General features: G+C 38.2%; 1 protein-coding gene and 1 long non-coding RNA gene across 2 annotated transcripts in view; one reads left to right on the forward strand and one right to left on the reverse strand.

The window, feature by feature from the left end:
• Positions 1-5,824, forward strand: part of PIP4P2 (phosphatidylinositol-4,5-bisphosphate 4-phosphatase 2) — a 39,281-nt gene extending 33,457 nt beyond the window's left edge. Inside the window, exon 7 of the mRNA XM_060243521.1 lies at positions 4,324-5,824. Within this exon, the coding sequence (XP_060099504.1) occupies positions 4,324-4,467 (144 nt within the window). The 3' untranslated portion in view covers positions 4,468-5,824. The remainder of the gene's footprint in view (positions 1-4,323) is intronic.
• Positions 1-18,025, reverse strand: part of LOC132575087 (uncharacterized) — a 33,046-nt gene that overhangs the window by 10,206 nt on the left and 4,815 nt on the right. The gene's annotated exons all lie outside the window — the stretch shown is intronic.

The following is an 18,025-nucleotide window of genomic DNA, read 5'->3' on the forward strand; positions in this document are numbered from 1 at the left end:
TTTTATTTATTTATTTAGAATTTATATCCCACCCTTCCCACAAGTGGCTCAGGGCAGCTTCCAACATTAGATCCAACATAAATTAAACAATATTTAAACATGTAAGGGAATTACTTTAAAACAGATAAAACCATAAAAATTGATAAATATTCCAATATATACAGAGATCTTTAGATATGGGTCTGCCCCAATCATATCCCCAATCAGGAGAAGGGGTGCAATTTGAAGTGTTCATAGTGTATGGGGCTCTTCAGGTACATGCAGCCACTTCCCCATGTGCCTTTCTCCCACTGAAGAGTGTAAGGGTATGAGTAAGGGGGGGGGGGGAGAGGTTCCCCTATCCCCCATGCCCTTCATGTAAAAACTCCATCATGACTAAATACATGATATGGTGATTTCATCCTCTTCCCCCCATCACACACAGGGATTCCCTCCCCCCTTTCCCTCCTTTCTTGCTAAGCAGCCACTTTATCTCTTTTCTTCTTCTTTCTCTATGGCTGCCCCCCTCCCCGGTTGCTTTATTGTATTTATTTTAATGCTGGCACAGTCCAGGGAACTGAAAGAGACAAAATTGCCTTATATACTACTTCTGAAATGGCACACAAGAGGCTTTTGAAAGCTCCAAATAAACAAAACGTTTTATTTAACTTAGAGGAGCAAAGGTCAGGTGGAATCAGATGTAGGATGTATGAGGTGAACAGACATAAAAACTTATGTAACTTTGTTATTTCAGTAGCCGTGTTGGTCTGAAGCAACAGAACAAAATTCAAGTCCAGTGGCATCTTTAAGACCAACAAAGCTGCATGCACACAAAATATTATATCTTGAATAAAATTTTGTTGGTCTTAAAGATGCCACTGATCTCTGATTTTATTTTATTATTGCACTAACCCCAAATAATTTGTTGCCAACAAATGACAGGCTTTCTTTCCAGTTTCTGCTTAAACACTCAAGCATATATTTTGAAGAATTGCAGATTAATACCCCACCCTTCTCTCTCAATCAGAGACTCAGAGTGGCTTACAATCTCCTATATCTTCTCCCTCCCCACAACAGACACCCTGTGAGGTGGGTGGGGCTGAGAAGGCTCTCACAAGGACAACTCCTGCGATAGCTATGGCTAACCCAAGGCCATTCCAGCAGGTGGAAGTGGAGGAATGGGGAATCAAACCCAGTTCTCCCAGATAAGAGTCTGTGCTCTTAACCACTATACCAAACTGGCTCCCTTGGAGTTTCACTGACTCTTAAAGTCTAGAAGGCAAGGACCAAGTTCCCAAAATCCTTCTATAAACAGACTAGGGATCACTCCTCCCCCCCCCCCCCCAAAGAGATATTTCCCTATACTTCTCTTCCATTTTTGGCTTGAATGGGGAACCTCTATACACTCACTCCTTCTGCCCCTTTTCCAGTCCACAGTCAGGGCTAAACTGTCTCTTCAGCTGTCAGTTCCCAACAGTTGTTCCATTTGAAAAGCCTGACACCCAAAAGGTTATTTATTTATTTAATCAAATTTATATCCCGCCCTCCCCCAAAGGTTCTCAAGACTTTTTAGGCATTAACTCTTGACAGACTTATCAGTCTAGTTTCTGCTACAACCCCCCCACCCCACCCCCTGGCCACAATTCCCTTTGTGCCACTAAGAGCTTTATGAGATTTTTTGAAAACTGGGAATGGCATATTGCTATAGCATTACATAGTTATAATGATATAACATCTCTAAATTCCCAGCTTTCATCTGTAAAAAAGTTTCTGATTCCATGTGAAGATATAATGGGAAAATTAGGAGATGTTGTATGCATGTTCCATAAAACCCACTCATTTGAATATGAAACTGGAGCAAAATCTCCATGATATAGCTGCCTCTCTTGCCCTTGCTGATATCAACTGTAGCAAAGGAAGTAGCATGCTGGCACCAGGGCCAGCCCTAGACTGTCTGGCATCCTAGGAGAGGCTAACTTCTGGCGCCCCCTCCCCCTCCCGCACTGATGATGTCATCTAGTCACATGGGGTCACCCAATTCAGCATCCCCAAAAAGCCATGCCCTAGGCAATTGTCTATTTTGCATAGTGTTAGGGCTGGCCTTGGCTGGCACATGGGGGAAAAATGCAAGTCCTAATTTCCTGAACTTTCCCTAAGATCCTGAGGATCCTGAACAGTCACACAGATTTATCTCTGTATATTTTAATTTGTCTTCAACAGCAGTAGGAACATGCTGCTGTCATTTAGACCACTGTCCCATGCACTTATCTGTTAGTAAATACAGCTGAATTCTGTGCATACAATCATGTGATTGGTTTGCAAATACATTACTTACTGGTGGGAAAAGCAATGTTTATTGATATTAGTAATTATAGTTATACAATGAAGACATTCTGTCACCTTGAATATTTTAGCTTTTGTTCCTCTTAAGACAAACATAGCAAGGCTAGGAAAATTCCTCAGAAAACAGTTGGAATGTTACAGTGGAAGATATTTTTTCCCACAGAGACTTAATATCAGAGCAACTACAAGTGGGGACCTGCAAGGGCTTGTGGCCCTCTCCCACTATTTGACTTCCCTGAAAGCCTCCATACCCTCTCCCCATTTGCTGCTTCCTTCCCACCCATCCACGAGCCCTACCTTTATCACACCCCATCTTCAGTTTTCCCTCCTTCTGGCAGCCTCTCCCTGGACCAGTTGTGCAGTGCTGGCTACTGTGCCCAGTTGCATGGTGGGAATTCATGACTTGCATAGGGCACCACATTTCCCCCATATGAACATGAACATATGAAGCTGCCTTATACTGAATCAGACCCTTGGTCCATCAAAGTCAGTATTGTCTTCTCAGACTGGCAGCGGCTCTCCAGGGTCTCAAGCTGAGGTTTTTCACACCTATTTGCCTGGACTCTTTTTTGGAGATGCCAGGGATTGAACCTGGGACCTTCTGCTTACCAAGCAGATGCTCTACCACTGAGCCACCGTCCCTCCCCTTCCTTACACTTATTTCCCTGTTTTCCTTCTCCTTGCACCCTTCATATTCTGACATTTCCCTTTCTTCTCTGAGCCAGTCTATCTTTTTTCTATCCCCTCATCTTCAATTATATTTATTCACTCAATTTATATCCCACCCTCCTTCTCAATGGGGACCCAAAGCAGCTTAGTCGCTTTTCTGATCCTCCATTTTATACTCACTCCAATCCTGTGATTGGTATATTAGACTGACTGGCCCAAGATCACCCAGTGAGCTTCTGTGGAAGACCAGAGATCTGATCTTAGTTCTCTAGTATCCTAGTATGAAACTCTAGCCAATACACAACACTGGCCTTTGTGGGGTGGGTGCTGTTGCATAGGCTTGGGTGAGTAATGTAAGTTGGGTGGTTGCAAGTCACATAGTGTCTGCTGTTGAACTTGACCCAATAAGCCATTCCCTCAAAGCCAAACTAGCTCTGGAAAGGGCCCTGCCCTTCCCTGTGCCTTATACTGACACAACGAAGGCTTAAACTGGCAGTACTGTTAGAGATGCTAGAAAGGGCCACTAAGTACATTTTTTTTGTTAAACCTGCACATGTGCTTATATTATTTGGAGGGACTCCCCCCACCACCATGTGTGTGTTTTAGATTTTTTTGCAAACCTGGAGACTTGTCTCGCCTTGTAGAAAGGTCTCTCTTGTTTGTTCCTGCCTCCAGTCTCTAGATTTAAGTGTTCACAGATTGACCACATTGAGAATTATTTATGTATTGATGATGATTATGTATTACCGCAATAAATGTAAAGGGTATAATAAAATTTTTCAAAAATTAATGCCCATATTTACCCATTTATCTCATAGCCCCAAATAAAGTGTAGTTTCACTGGGGATTTTTATTGGTGCATTCTTTAAGAGCACCTTATACAGAACTAGACACTTTGGATTTTCTTTCATAGTTCAGGATACCGTATTTGTTTCTCTATCATAGAAAAGCAAGTTTCTAGAGTGCAGAGTGACTAAGTTGCCTAGATAGCAACAGTTTCTGAGCCAAAGTAGACAATATTATGTCCCTGAATCCACAACTTGGCTCTTGTGGGAGCATGTGTGGGAGTGGAGGCAGGAGCTCATCAATCCCCTCCCCCCACACCACAGTTGGGGAGTTGGAATGCAGAATCATATAGTTTGGCCCTCATAAGGCAGGACTGCCTCTGAGCAGCCCCAATGAATTTGTGCACTAATGTGTTGTGTATTGATCCAATGCTCCATAGCAATTATTTTTCATTTTTGGTATGAATCTTAATTTATATAAAACATCTGAAGTCTTAAAATCAAAGTCTTAATTAATCTTGCTTTTCTTGTTCTTCTTTTTATATAGGTCGGTACACAAGATTTTGCCAGAAATTTTCATGCCACATATGTTTCTTGGGCTATTGCTTATCTCTTAGGATTGGTCTGCCTAATTCGAGCTTGTTATTGGGGAGCCATAAAAGTCAGTTATCCAGAACACAGTTTTGCATAGTCTCCTTAATGGTAGGTTATAGAAAGTGGGAATCTCTAGAATTCTGATAATATGAGCAGAATAATTTAAACTTTTCCTTTAATGTTTCCATTCTGTTACAAGTAGTTTTTAAGACTGGGCATCCTTTAATAACAAATGTTAATTGCACTACATTATATGCAAATCATTTGTTTTGCTGCTAGATTCCCAAGCTCTGAATACTAAAGCTTTGTTTACACAATCATACATCTGTCTTAAAAGTACTGCTATATTGAATTCCATCCTACAGTATTCTTTTTCTGTATAAAACATTGGTCTGTGCCATTTGGGTATGTGTATGCAGAAGCAAGAAGTGTTTATAGGCGTTTCTACAACTGCTTCACATTTGTAAGTACACTTTAAAAACAATCAAAGTGGCTTGCTTTAAACTTTAAGCAATAAGCATTTTGCTTGGACTGCTTACTGTAACTTTTGCCTAAGATCAGAGTGGCTACTGAATGTACATCATTTTTGGAGAGTGGAGCTTTTGTTAGAGAGACACCATTTGTAAACACCCTATGCTTTCAGATTTCCAGGTCAAGAGATGCAATATTTTGGTATACCTTAACAAGTTATTTTATCCACAATTTAAGTTCACATTTGGGTTTTTTTTTTTCTTTGAAGGACCCTGGGACTTAAATGTTTTTTACCTTTTTACAGGAAAATCCTTAAAGCCATGGATTTATGGAACAATTATTTGTATGAGTTCCTTTACAGGGTCTAAGTAAGGGAAGTATTTGATATGACTTGTTTTATAAATGTAGTTGACTATAAGGTGATGTAGGGTTACCTCTTGCTTTGGTTGGATCATGATTTATTTTCTCTAATGGGAGAATAATTCTCTGTTCACCACAAAGGGAGATATTATAGCTTTACACTAATTGACATGAAATGAAATAGAGTAAACAATTACTCTAATCATTCCATCAAGGTATAACTGGTCAGTGTAATACTGATAACTAGTCAGATGGTAAATGTAATTTTAATGAAGCCTGTTCACAAATGAATAAGGGGACCAGTTATTGCACTGCCCAAGTTTTACATGAAGTTTTTCTAAATTCTGAAGGAATACCCTGAGCTCTTTAGATACAGTAGTCATTAGATAATGGGGGTCAAGAGGGTAGATTAATGTGGATGTTCCAGGGTTGTATATAGTATTTTAAATTACCTGTATTCCTTTTGGGGCAAAGCAATGCTTGAATGAGAACTTGGAGCACAATAAATATCCTTCAAATGGTACATTAAAGTCTTTGTATAATGTTCAATGTATGAAAGCAGTAGCTCAGGATTACCATGTACCTTTTAAAATACACTAATAAATATTATTATTCAAAGCTAACGATTCAGCTGTCTCTTCTCAGTGAACCTCTGAATTTTGTGCACAGAGTTCAAAGGCATTGTGGACAATGAGTCAGTGTTTTCATGCTGAAAAATACCTGGGTCTATGTGCTAGTTTGCAAAGGATACAGTGTATCCCTTATTACAATAAAGTGGGTTATTGGACAATACCTTGAGTACAGTTCACTTCATTTTTAATAAGAATTTGAATCCAAGAGTATCCTTGCACCAGAATAAGTGATTCAACTTAACTGAATTATTAATCTTAGAGAAGACTTTCTGGATTTCCTCATAATTAGAGGCACATTTCCCAAACTTGGCAAAAGTGTTTAATGAATTTCCACCAGTATATTGGGTTAGGAGATCCAATACCATTGAGTGCATATTGGTAACTTTCTAACAACTTGGGGTTAAACTTTAGCTACCAAATTCATAAAGCCAATTACTATTTTTTCCCATCGCAGTACTGCATTAAAAACATGTTTAGATTGTGACAGCACTATACACAACACTATAAGATCATCCTCTTTAAAGATGATCAAATATTAATACAAGCATAAAGGCAGTAGGTCAGAGTAATTTAATCATTTAATCATTGTAAGTAGTTTCCAGTATAAGGTGATGTCTATGTGTCCTTTTTTTTACAGTAGTGTCCAGAACATGGTGATGGTGGGGTGAAAGCTGTTGAACGTCTGGTGGAATATGGTCCAGGGCTTCCTTACCATGTGTCTCTATATGAAGAAGTGTGCATGCACATGAAAGCTTATACCCAGGCTGATTCCACACTAACCTTGCTCCACGCCAGGCTTCCGTTTCTCTCCAGAGCAAGCTAGTGATTTCTCATCAGCTGCTCTGCACTGCCATTTTGCACCGGGGCAACCTGCAATTTGCCATGCCACAGCGTAAACCTGAAAAAAACAGGTTTACACTGCAGCGTGGCTAATTGCAGGTTGCCCCGGCACAAAATGGCAGTGCAGAGCAGCCGGTGCGAAATCACTAGCTTGCTCTGGAGAGAAATGGAAGCCTGGCGTGGAGCAAGGCTAGTGTGGAATCAGCCCCAGAAATAAACTTTGTTGGTTTTAAAGATGCCGTTGGACTTGCACTCAGTTCTCACATCTGTTGTTAACTCTTATTATCCATTTGCTCCTATCCACGGGTCTTATCAACTGCATTAATCCAATCTTAGCTGCATTTATTATGCATCTTAACTCTTAATTAGCCCTTCCTGGCAACTAACCTGCTCCCTCTTTCTACCTATATGCAATCCTTGAGGAAGTCTGTTTTAATGTATCTGAAGAAGTATGCATCTACACATGCTAAGTTACTCAGTTCTTGCTTATACCCAGAATTAAACTTTGTTAGTCTTAAAAGTGCCACTGGACTCAATCTTAGTTTTTAATATGTTTGTTAACTCTTATTTGTATGCTAGTTTTCTGCTATTCACAGACCTTGCCAACTGCTTTAATTCAATCTAAGCTATACTTATCACCAGTACTCCCTCTAAGCTGTGGATTCTTGTGAGCAAACATTCTACTTTGAGAGCTACTGGCATTAAAACTGTGAGCTGATGAATAAATTAGCTTGTTCTGGGGCCAATTTTCCTGAGTTAAGACAAAAATGTGTGAGCTAGCTCACACTAACTCAGCTTAGAGGGAACACTGCTTCTCAGTTAATTATGCATTTTGATTCCAACCAGCCCTTCCTGGCAACTAACCCTTTACCCACCTTCTCTCTATTTATATGTAAGGCTTGAGGAAGTCTGTTTCAATGTATCTAAAGAAGTGTGATGCACATGACAGTTTATACCCAGAATTAAACCTTGTTGGTCTTAAAGATAATGATAATAATAATAATAATAATAACTTTTTATTTGTATCCCGCCCTCCCCGCAAGCAAGCTCAGGGTGGCTCACAACATGTAAATACAGTATACAATAAAACCATGTGCAATCAATTATAAAATCATCCTTAAAATCATTAAAATTACATTAGACTTAAGATTATGGTGCTATAATGAGGCTTCCGGGGAGGAAAATGGCGAGCTGAGTTGTCTCTCGTAACGGGAGCAAGCTGAAGGTCTTGTTCGGGGTAGTGGAGGGCAAACCAAAGCCCACTGCCTACCTTTCTCAGTGAGAGAAAGGTCCAAGACTTGCACTAAAAACTTTAGAAGAGATTTACCTTGGCTGAAAAGGAGCTTTGGAGAAGGGTCCTTTGAGGCTTTGAGGAGTCTCAGAAGTTTGCAAAATTATCGTCTGCAAGATCTCTCAGAGCCATCGATTTGGCATAAGCTCGTCACGATCCTAACCTTCTGGGACATTTTTAAACAACTAAAGTCTTGGAAGACCAGTGGAACTTGGATAAACAGAGGAAAAAAGGTACAGAAACTCTTCTTTCACTCCGGAGCTATTTACAGACTAAAGAGACGTTTTAAAGGTGGAAATAAGGGGAAAATATAAAACTTGCAAGTAGAAGAAGGGAAGGGTGAAGTTTGGACTATTTTGACATAAAAGACAGTGTTAAAAACTGCTAAAAATTGAAGAGAAATCATTGTTGTGTCTACTTACGATTTGTGGAATGTAAACAACCATACTGCGCAGGAATATACTGGAACAGTCCTCTAACTCTACTGAGCAAGACAGGAAGTGCGTCAAGCAATCTATAAGGTTGAAGGTGACAGAGACAGGAAGCAGTAAAGAAAAAAGCCTACTCTACATCATAGAGAAACATCGGCAGCCATTGCTGGGAGGTCCAATTTAAAACATCGTTTTAAAAAGATTTGGGACTTTAAAAAGTGACAGAAACGACAGGGAAAAGGGTAAGAAGATAAGAACTATTGACTACATTATTGGTGGGCTCCTGGGATGATTTTAAAAGGGGAAAAAAATCTTTAAAAGGAGAAAGAATCGCGGCCGCCATTTTGGATTTTTTAAAGACTTTTTTGTTAAATATCTTTGCTTTGGGGGCTCGGAAACCAGCGAAATTGGGCTTGCTGGAAAGGGCAAGCCCTGCTCTGTTGAGCCTGACTGTCGGATTTTAGGTTGGTGAGGTCAAAAATTTCGTCATTTTTTTAAAGGGGAAAAATTCTTCAAAGATTTATGTCTGGGCCTGGGAAGCTCAGAGGAAAACAGAACGGAGTTTAATTGAGAGAGAAAATTTAGACCTTCTGAACTTGGTAGTCAAACTTGCAAATTGTGCGACGGAAATTTTTGGTATTTTAATTGCATCCCCCTTGCTCTTTGCTTAAATGTCAGAGCCCAGGCAGCTCCGAACAAGAGCCCTTTCATTAGAAAAAATGCAAGACCAAATGGAGGCTATGGAAGCCAGGATTATGAAAGGAGTTAAGAAAATGATGGAAGAGTTGAAGGAAGAACTTACTACAGTGATTAAAAAAGAAGTGGATGACCTCAAAAACCAAATTGGGAAAATAGACAAGAAAGTACAGGAGGTGGAGGAGAAAGTTAAAACACATGATACCACCTTGCTGAAAGTACAAGAAAAAGTGACGATTCACGACTGCAAATTAATGGAAAATCAGCTACGTTTGAGAGGAGTACCTGAGGAAGAGAATGATGATTTGAAAGGATATATAACAAACATAATCGCAGAATTCTTAGAAGAAGACCCTGATAAGACTAAAAGCATGTATGATCACATGTATAGAGTCAACTCGTTATATGCCAAAAAAAATAACTTACCAAGAGATGTGGTTGTAAGATTCATGACAAAGGAAATGGTGGGAAGGATTATGAAGAGAAACTTTGAACAATCATTGATAGTAAGAGGTAGCAGAGTGAGAATTATGAAGGAGCTACCGAAAGAAGTGATAAATGACAGGAGAACATATAAAAAGTTGACAGAAAAATTGAAAGACAATGGCACAAGGTATAGATGGATAATCCCCGAGGGTGTGAGCTTTGAACTTCAGGGGAAGAGAGTCACGATCACAAATGCCCGAGAACTGAGGAGATTTTTTGAAGAAAATAAAGAATTTGCACCATGATGGATTACAAACTATTGTCTTGGAATGTTAATGGACTAAATTCACCACAAAAAAGAAGGGCAACTTTTCATTGGATTAAAAAGCAAAATTGTAATATAATTTGTTTGCAAGAAGTCCACATTAAAATTATAAATTTTTATGGAACAAACAATTGGGAAGGGAATTTTTTTCGTTAGCTGACCAGAAAAAAAGGGGAGTAGTTTTTTATATTAAACAAGACCTGGAGCCAAAATTGGTATTTAAAGATAAGGATGGAAGATTTGTAGCAGTGGAAATAACATCAAATGGGAAAAAAACGCTGTTATTGGGACTATATGCACCTAATGGTGCAAAAGATGTTTTTTTTAAAGACATTACACAACAACTAGATGAGTTGACCTACGATCAAATACTCTTAATGGGAGATTTTAATGGAACAGTTGAGAACTCATTGGATAGATCCGGAGGGAAAAAAAATAGTGGAAAAGAAGGAAAATTGCCAAAGTCTTTTTTTGAATTAGTAAAACAGGAAAATTTGGAGGACATATGGAGAAAGTTTAACCCTGAAGTGCGGGACTATACTTTTTTTTCTGCAAGACATAAGACATTTTCTAGAATTGACATGCTATGGGGAACCAGAGATTTAGGCCTCATAACAAGAAAGATAGAGATTTTGCCTAAAATTGGCACTGACCATAACCCAATAATGTGGATTACAAAACTGTCCAAAAGATTGAGAAGATGGAGATTGAATGAAGACTTGCTACAGAACAAAGAAACAGTGACTTTCCTAGGAAAAGAAACTAAAGAATTTTTCCAAGTGAATGATAAAGAAGATATCGATTTTCAGACGGTCTGGGATGCTTATAAAGCAGTAATGAGAGGGTTGCTGATTACTTTGAACAATAAAGATAAAAGGGAAAAAGAAAAACAACTACTGGATATTCAAAATGAAATAAAGAAAAAAGAAAGAGAGCTGAGGAAAAGACCAGGGAAAAAGAAAATTCTAAGGGAAATTTCAATATTGCAAACTCAACTAAGACATTTATTAAACAAAGAAGTAGAATGGAATTTGAAAAGGCTCCAGCAAAAATCGTTTGAAGGAGCAAATAAGACGGGGAAATACTTGGCGTGGCAGCTGAAAAAAAAGAGGGAAAATAAAATAATTAATAGAATTGTGATAGATGAAAGAGACGTAGTTACTCAAGAGGGAATAAAAAGAGAATTTTTTAAGTATTATGCCAAGCTGTTTAAAGGTGCTGAAGTAAAGAGAAAAAAGATAGATGAATATCTACAGAAAATAAAAATTGAGCCATTAACTGAGAATATGAGAAAAATTTTGAATGACCCAATTGAAAAAATAGAAATTGAGGCAGCAATCAACGTGATGAAAAATGATAAAGCTCCCGGGCCAGACGGTTATACAGCCAAGTATTTTAAAATGTTTAAAGATGAATTAATACCAAAATTACAGAAGCTGATGAATGCAATAAGAGTCAAAGGGAAGGTACCAAATACATGGAAAGAAGCTGTTATTTCTTTGATACCTAAAGAAGAAAGAGATGTTACAAATGTGAAAAATTACAGACCAATTTCACTTTTGAACAATGATTATAAAATATTTACAAGAATTCTGGCAGAACGTCTTAAGCAATATTTGATAAATTTTATAAAAGAGGACCAAGCCGGTTTTCTTCCCAAAAGACAAATAAGAGACAATATTAGAACTGTTGTAAATATTGTAGAATATTATGAAAGACATCCAGAAAAGGAAGTAGCGCTATTCTTTGCGGATGCAGAAAAAGCATTTGACAATTTAAATTGGGACTTTATGTTTGCAGTGATGGAAAAAATGGAGCTTGGAGAAAGTTTTATAAGAATGATAAAGGCAATATATTCTGAACAAAGTGCAAGGCTGTGCATCAACGCAGATCTTACAGATGAAATGAAAATTAGTAAAGGTACCAGACAAGGCTGCCCGCTTTCGCCATTGCTGTTTATAATGACTCTTGAAATTTTACTAATGCAGATTCAAGAAGAAAAAGATTTAGAAGGACTACAAATAAAAGGATTTACCTATAAATACAGAGCATTTGCAGATGATATAATGTTTATAAATGAAAATCCTTTACAAGTTACACCTTTGTTGTTAATGAGAATACAAGAGTTTGGGGAGTTGGCGGGACTTTATATAAACAAAGAAAAATCAAAAATCTTATGTAAGAATATGCAGAAAAATAGACAACAAGAACTACAAAGACTAACGGGTTGTGAAGTTACCTCTAAGGTAAAATACCTAGGGGTAGAGATAACAATGAAAAATATTGATTTGTTTAAGAACAATTATGAAAAGCTATGGCGTAAAATAGAAGAAGATATGCTAAAGTGGAACAAGCTCAATTTGTCACTGTTGGGTAGAATAGCTGCAGTAAAAATGAATATTTTACCAAGGATTATGTATCTGTTTCAAACCATCCCCATTGTGAAAGATGCTAAGCAATTTGATAAATGGCGAAGAAAAATTTCGGAATTTGTGTGGGCCGGGAGGAAACCTAGAATTAAAATGAAAGTCCTGATAGATGCGAAAGAGAGAGGTGGATTCCAATTACCAGATTTGAAACTGTATCATGAAGCAATTTGTTTAGTATGGTTAAAAGAATGGATAACGTTATTAAATAAAAAACTTCTAATGTTAGAAGGCCATGGAAAAAAATTCGGCTGGCATGCATATTTGTACTATGGAAAAAAGAAGATGGACGGTCTTTTCTCTCACCATTATATAAGGAGTAGCTTATTAAATGTGTGGATAAAGTACAAGAAATATGGTGATGAGAGGAGACCTTTATGGATAGTGCCGGCTGAAGTGATAAAGTTAACGGCCAAAACAGTCAAGGAAAAACAACTATCATACAACCAGTTACTAAAAATACAAAGCGGGAAAATAGAATTGAAAACTGCAGAAGAACTAAACTATAAATATGATTGGTTTCAAATGCAACAAATAAAAAGTTTGATGGAGAATGATATCAAAGCTGAAGGAATAAGGAAAGAACAAACAGAAATGGAAAGAGTTCTGCTTGGAGATAATGAGAAATTAATTTCAAAAGTGTACAAATTACTTTTACAATGGGCTACAGAAGATGAAGTAGTGAAATCTCAAATGATAAAATGGGCAATTAATGTAAATAAAGAAATAAAGATGGAATCTTGGGAATATCTGTGGAAAAATTCCATGAAACTCGCAACATGTCATAGTATTAAAGAGAACTGTTTTAAGATGATGTATAGATGGTATATGACTCCAAAAAAATTAGCAAAGATGAACAATAAGATGCCAGATAGGTGCTGGAAATGTAAAAAGCATGAAGGTTCTTTCTACCATATGTGGTGGACTTGTGAAAGAGCTAAAATGTTTTGGCAAATGATTCAACAAGAGATATCTAAGATCCTGGGATATGAATTCAATAAAGAGGCAGAGACTTTTCTGCTGGGATTACAAATGGAAAAATTTCCAAAAGAAGATAGAACATTAATATGGTACTTGCTCTCAGCTGCTAGGACATTGTATGCGCAGTTGTGGAAGCAAGAAAAAATACCAGAAAAATGGGACTGGATTATGAAAGTTATGTCATGGAGTGAAATGGACAAATTAACAAGAAAATTAAGAGACTGTGATTTAGAACTTTTTAACCAAGAGTGGAAGAAATTCAGAAGATATGTAGAGAAAGAGTGGAAAATAAAAGGACATTGGACAATTTTTGAGGATTAAGATTTTTAAGATAACAATATAACTCTTGAAGGGGGTTCTTCTTCCCTATGTTTCTTTTTTGTTTCGTTTTTTTTCTTGATAGTTAAGGGTACCTTTAATATCTGTTTTTTTAAAGAAAATAACACTGGCGGGGGTCAAGTAATTGGGGGAGGGGTGGGAGAAAGTAAGATGTGGGGTAGAATGATGGTCTTTTTCTTAATATATATTAAGCTTTTTATAAGTTGTAGTTATAGTTCTACTACCATATGTTACTAATAAAATTGTTTATTCACGAGAAGATTATGGTGCTATAATTAAGATCTTTCATAAAATCCAGTGATTAAAACATAAAACATAGAACATATCCAACAGGACTTTCTTGGCTTGGTTTTATGTGAAGGCTGTTTTAAAGAGGTGGGTCTTACAGGCCCTGCGGAATTGATCTAAGCATCGCAGGGCCCGTACCTCCTCCGGGAGTTGGTTCCACAGTAGGGGGGCCGCTACAGAGAAGGCCCAGATGCCACTGGACTCAAACTGTGTTCTGTTGCTTCAGACCAACACACTCATCTGAGCCTTGCAACCATTTGGTTTTATTTCAGTCTATAATACTGGTGATACCAATAAGGGCCAAACTACACATTCTGACACCTAAGGGTCCAACCTGTGGCCACCCACACCATTATAGAGGAAATTTTAGCTATTCAAAAATTGCCATGAGGGCCCAATCCCGATAGGGCCCTCACAGCAGCAACACCACATAAACTCCTCCCATGTGCCTTTTCAAGTACTGAAACAGCCCCCACTGACTTTAATGTGTTGCCATAAGCGTTTGTTAATTACTGTCATTTTGAAAAGGCTCCCCCCCCCACTTTTTATTGGAATTTAACCTATTGCATACTAAGGTCTTGAAGCAGGCATATCTGTAGCCCTTGCACTTTGCGTGCATGTTTCAAGAAGCTCTTGGTTAGAGGTGCATTTTTGCTATTTTTAATTCATTGAGGTCCTTGTTATTTCTCAGAAAAGCTACAGAACTTGCAAAAACATTGCCAGCTACAAGAGTCCTACTACCTTTTTGCTGCTGCACATAAATCTTTCACAACATTGTTAGACCGATGCTTTCTTATTCAGCACAATTGTACAAAAATTGTCTTTTAATAAGTTTTTTAGTTAAATAAAACATGTTCTGTTTAGTTATGACATCACTGCATCAAACAAGTTTAAACATATTCAGTTGTCTAAAGGATTCCCTCATATTACTAGAAGGGCAGAATCAGTGAGGAATCATAAAACTGTCTCTCGATGCAGCACTTACCTTAGGTTTCTAGTAAGTAAAGCCTTGTACATCTGAGGCCTATTCCACCCATAGAAATGTCTACAGTATTAGACTGCTTCAGAAACCTACATTCACACAACACTCCACAGCATACAGTTACGTCATCTTATCATACATGTATATGATTTTATTCAGTGGAGCCTATCCTATCTGATGTGATTCCAACTGTGCATGCAAAATGCCAAGGAAGATGTGCTTTCTCATTGTTTTCTGAATGAGAACATGTCTATTATACAGTCAAGGAATGCTATATGTAATGTCATCAAAACACAAAATTTGTGCTACCTTATGAAAGTTACCTGGACTCACAGGATGCCAAAATTATATTAAGAATAGAAAATAGTTGTTTCAGCTAGAATCCTTTTTAAAAAACTTCCATAAAGGGTAAATTAACATTGCCATCAACTTTGGGGCCTAACATTAGACGATACAAGGACAATAGAATAGCTGTAAGTCTGTCTCTTTCTTGCAAAGCAGTGTAACCTTAAGCAAAAGTTGTATTTTAATCACAGACATAATGGATTTCATCCTGTCTCAAGAATCCTTCAAATGTTACATAATTCAACTTTCAGAAAAAAAGAAAATTCCTTTTCAGTGAGAAAAATGTGTAGCAACACTAACTTTGTTTTCAAAAGTATTTGTGAAAGCAGAAAGCACTGTGCAGAAAATATTGGCACAGTCATTGCTACTATATTTTTTCCACCAATTGTAGCTGTCTTGTGATTGGGGTGCGTGTTAAAGGTAACAAAAGTCTTGACTCATTATGCTGAAAGCATTAACGACTCTGACTCCAAAGGGCACAAAGCCCATAAAATTACTTGAACAATAACTCATTTTGGGGAGGGCTGAACCAAGTTGACAGTGACATACTGGTCATAAAAGAAAGGTGTGAACGACCATTGGTACTTACCGTGAGGGGTCATTCTCCTCTGAGTACAGGAGGACATCTTGGATGCTTTCCACCATCTTGTCAGGGAGGCAGGAAATAGAATAATTCTTCTTCCTCTTCCTTGACCCTGGAGCACCCAGATCTCCTCAGTTGGGATACTCCGATAAGCAGTCTCTAAACTATCAACCTTACTCACAATAAAGAAACAGTAATAACAGTCAGTTAATATGCAAAAAGCATAACATAAGGAACTGTAAAGAACTGTGGAGCAGCAGAAGAAAATGGAATAGATACAGCAGAATAGACCCTAGTATGAGCGATGCAATGTGGTGGGCAAGATGTCCTCCTGTACTCAGAGGAGAATGACCCCTCACGGTAAGTACCAATGGTCGTTCTCCCTCTGAGTTGGAGGCCATCTTGGGATCTCCTATAGCAGTAAATCAATCACTGGGTGGGGCATCGCTCTCTTCTAGGACCACATGTTGTAAAACCTTTCTGCCAAATGCTGCTTCTGCTGAACTGTAGGAGTTTGATTTGTAGTGTCGGACAAATGTTGAGATAGAGGGCCATGTTGCGGCCCTGCACACCTCATCTACCGAGGCATAATTGTTAAAGGTTGCATTAGTTGCAGCACTTCTAGCTGAATGTGCTGTAATACCTCTGGGTACTTCTAAATTCATTGCTCTATAGGCTTCCGCAATACATTGTTTAATAGCATAGCTGATGGCTGAAGTTGACATCTTTTGGCCCAATCTTCGTTGTGCAATGTTAACGAACATGGCATCCGTTTTCCGGATTGGTTCAGTCCTGATTAAATTTGCTTTTAGACAGCGTCTGACATCTAAGTTATGCCACATTCGCTCCCTAGGATGTTTAGGTCTGGACAAAATGATGGCAAGTGAAGTCCTTGAGACTTGTGAAATTTTGACACAATCTTGGGTTGAAAAGTAGGATCTGTACAAAGAACTACTTTGTCTTTGTGAAAAATACAAAGTTCTTTCTTTACAGACAGTGCATTGATCTCCAACACCCTTCTTGCTGAAGTGATCGCTATTAAGAAGATTGTCTTTAAGCGTAACCATCTTAGAGAAATGCCTTGAATGGGCTCAAAGGGTGTTTTAGTGAGTGCGGACAAGATAGTGTGTAGATGCCACGTCGGAAACCCATAAGTCTGTGGAGGGCATGTGAGGGTAGCTCCCCTTAAGAACCTCTGTACATGTTCGTGCTTGGAGGGATTTTTACCTTGTATCAGTCCCAATATGGAAGATAGTGCTGCTACCTGTCTCCGTAAGGTGGCTGGTTTCAGTTCAGATTGTAATCCATCTTGTAGGAATTCCAATATGTCTTGAATTGATGGATTTAGTGGATCTTTTGCTTTTCTGCAACACCACCTATGAAAAGCTTTCCAAGTGGTATTGTAGATTCTAATGGTGGACTTCTTTCTGAAGGCCAATAATGTGTCAGTGATCTCTGAAGAATAACCTAACTTCAGGAATGTAGACCGTTCAATTTCCACATGGTCAATTGCAGCCAATCTGGATGTGGATGCCAAATTGGACCCTGCGTCAACATGTCTGGAACGATTTCTAGCCAGAGAGGTTGAGTGGTTGATAGCCTTTGAATAGATGAGAACCATGAGCGGGCTACTAATATGACCCGTGCTTTCTGATGTTGTACCTGTCGAAGAAACCTTGATAACACCGGAATCAGGGGGAAGGCATACAGTAGGCCCTGAGGCCAATTCACTGTCAGTGCGTCCACCGCTGCCGCAGTTTTGATCTGTGCAGAACTGTCAAGATGACTGCATTAGACTTGCTTTTTGCTCAAATAACAGAATGCTACAAAATCCTTCCAAGTGATCTTGCATTGTGTATTCAACTCATGAGTTCTTATTTTTTTTTACTTTTATTGTTACACAACACGTTACTGAAAAGATTGATCTCTGAACCACACTTAGTAGCTGTTTTTCTGTACTATCAAAATTTGCTGAAAAAATGAGGAGTCCAGGGCCTTTTTTAGTTAGGTTATCCATTTGCTATACCAGTACATATAGATCTACATATAGAAGTAACCCATTAAAACTGAGAAAAAGAATATTGTAAGCCATTGGGTCAACAATGAAAAGTAGGGTATTAAATAAACAAACAATTTATTAAAGTAATGACAAAAAAGCACAACCAAAACCAGTGTCCGTTCTTTAATCATCATTCTATAGCAAATCATTAAACACTGCATATCATTTTGCTTTATAATT

Source organism: Heteronotia binoei, chromosome 7, assembly GCF_032191835.1.
Source record: "Heteronotia binoei isolate CCM8104 ecotype False Entrance Well chromosome 7, APGP_CSIRO_Hbin_v1, whole genome shotgun sequence".
NCBI classification, from domain to species: Eukaryota; Metazoa; Chordata; class Lepidosauria; order Squamata; family Gekkonidae; genus Heteronotia; species Heteronotia binoei.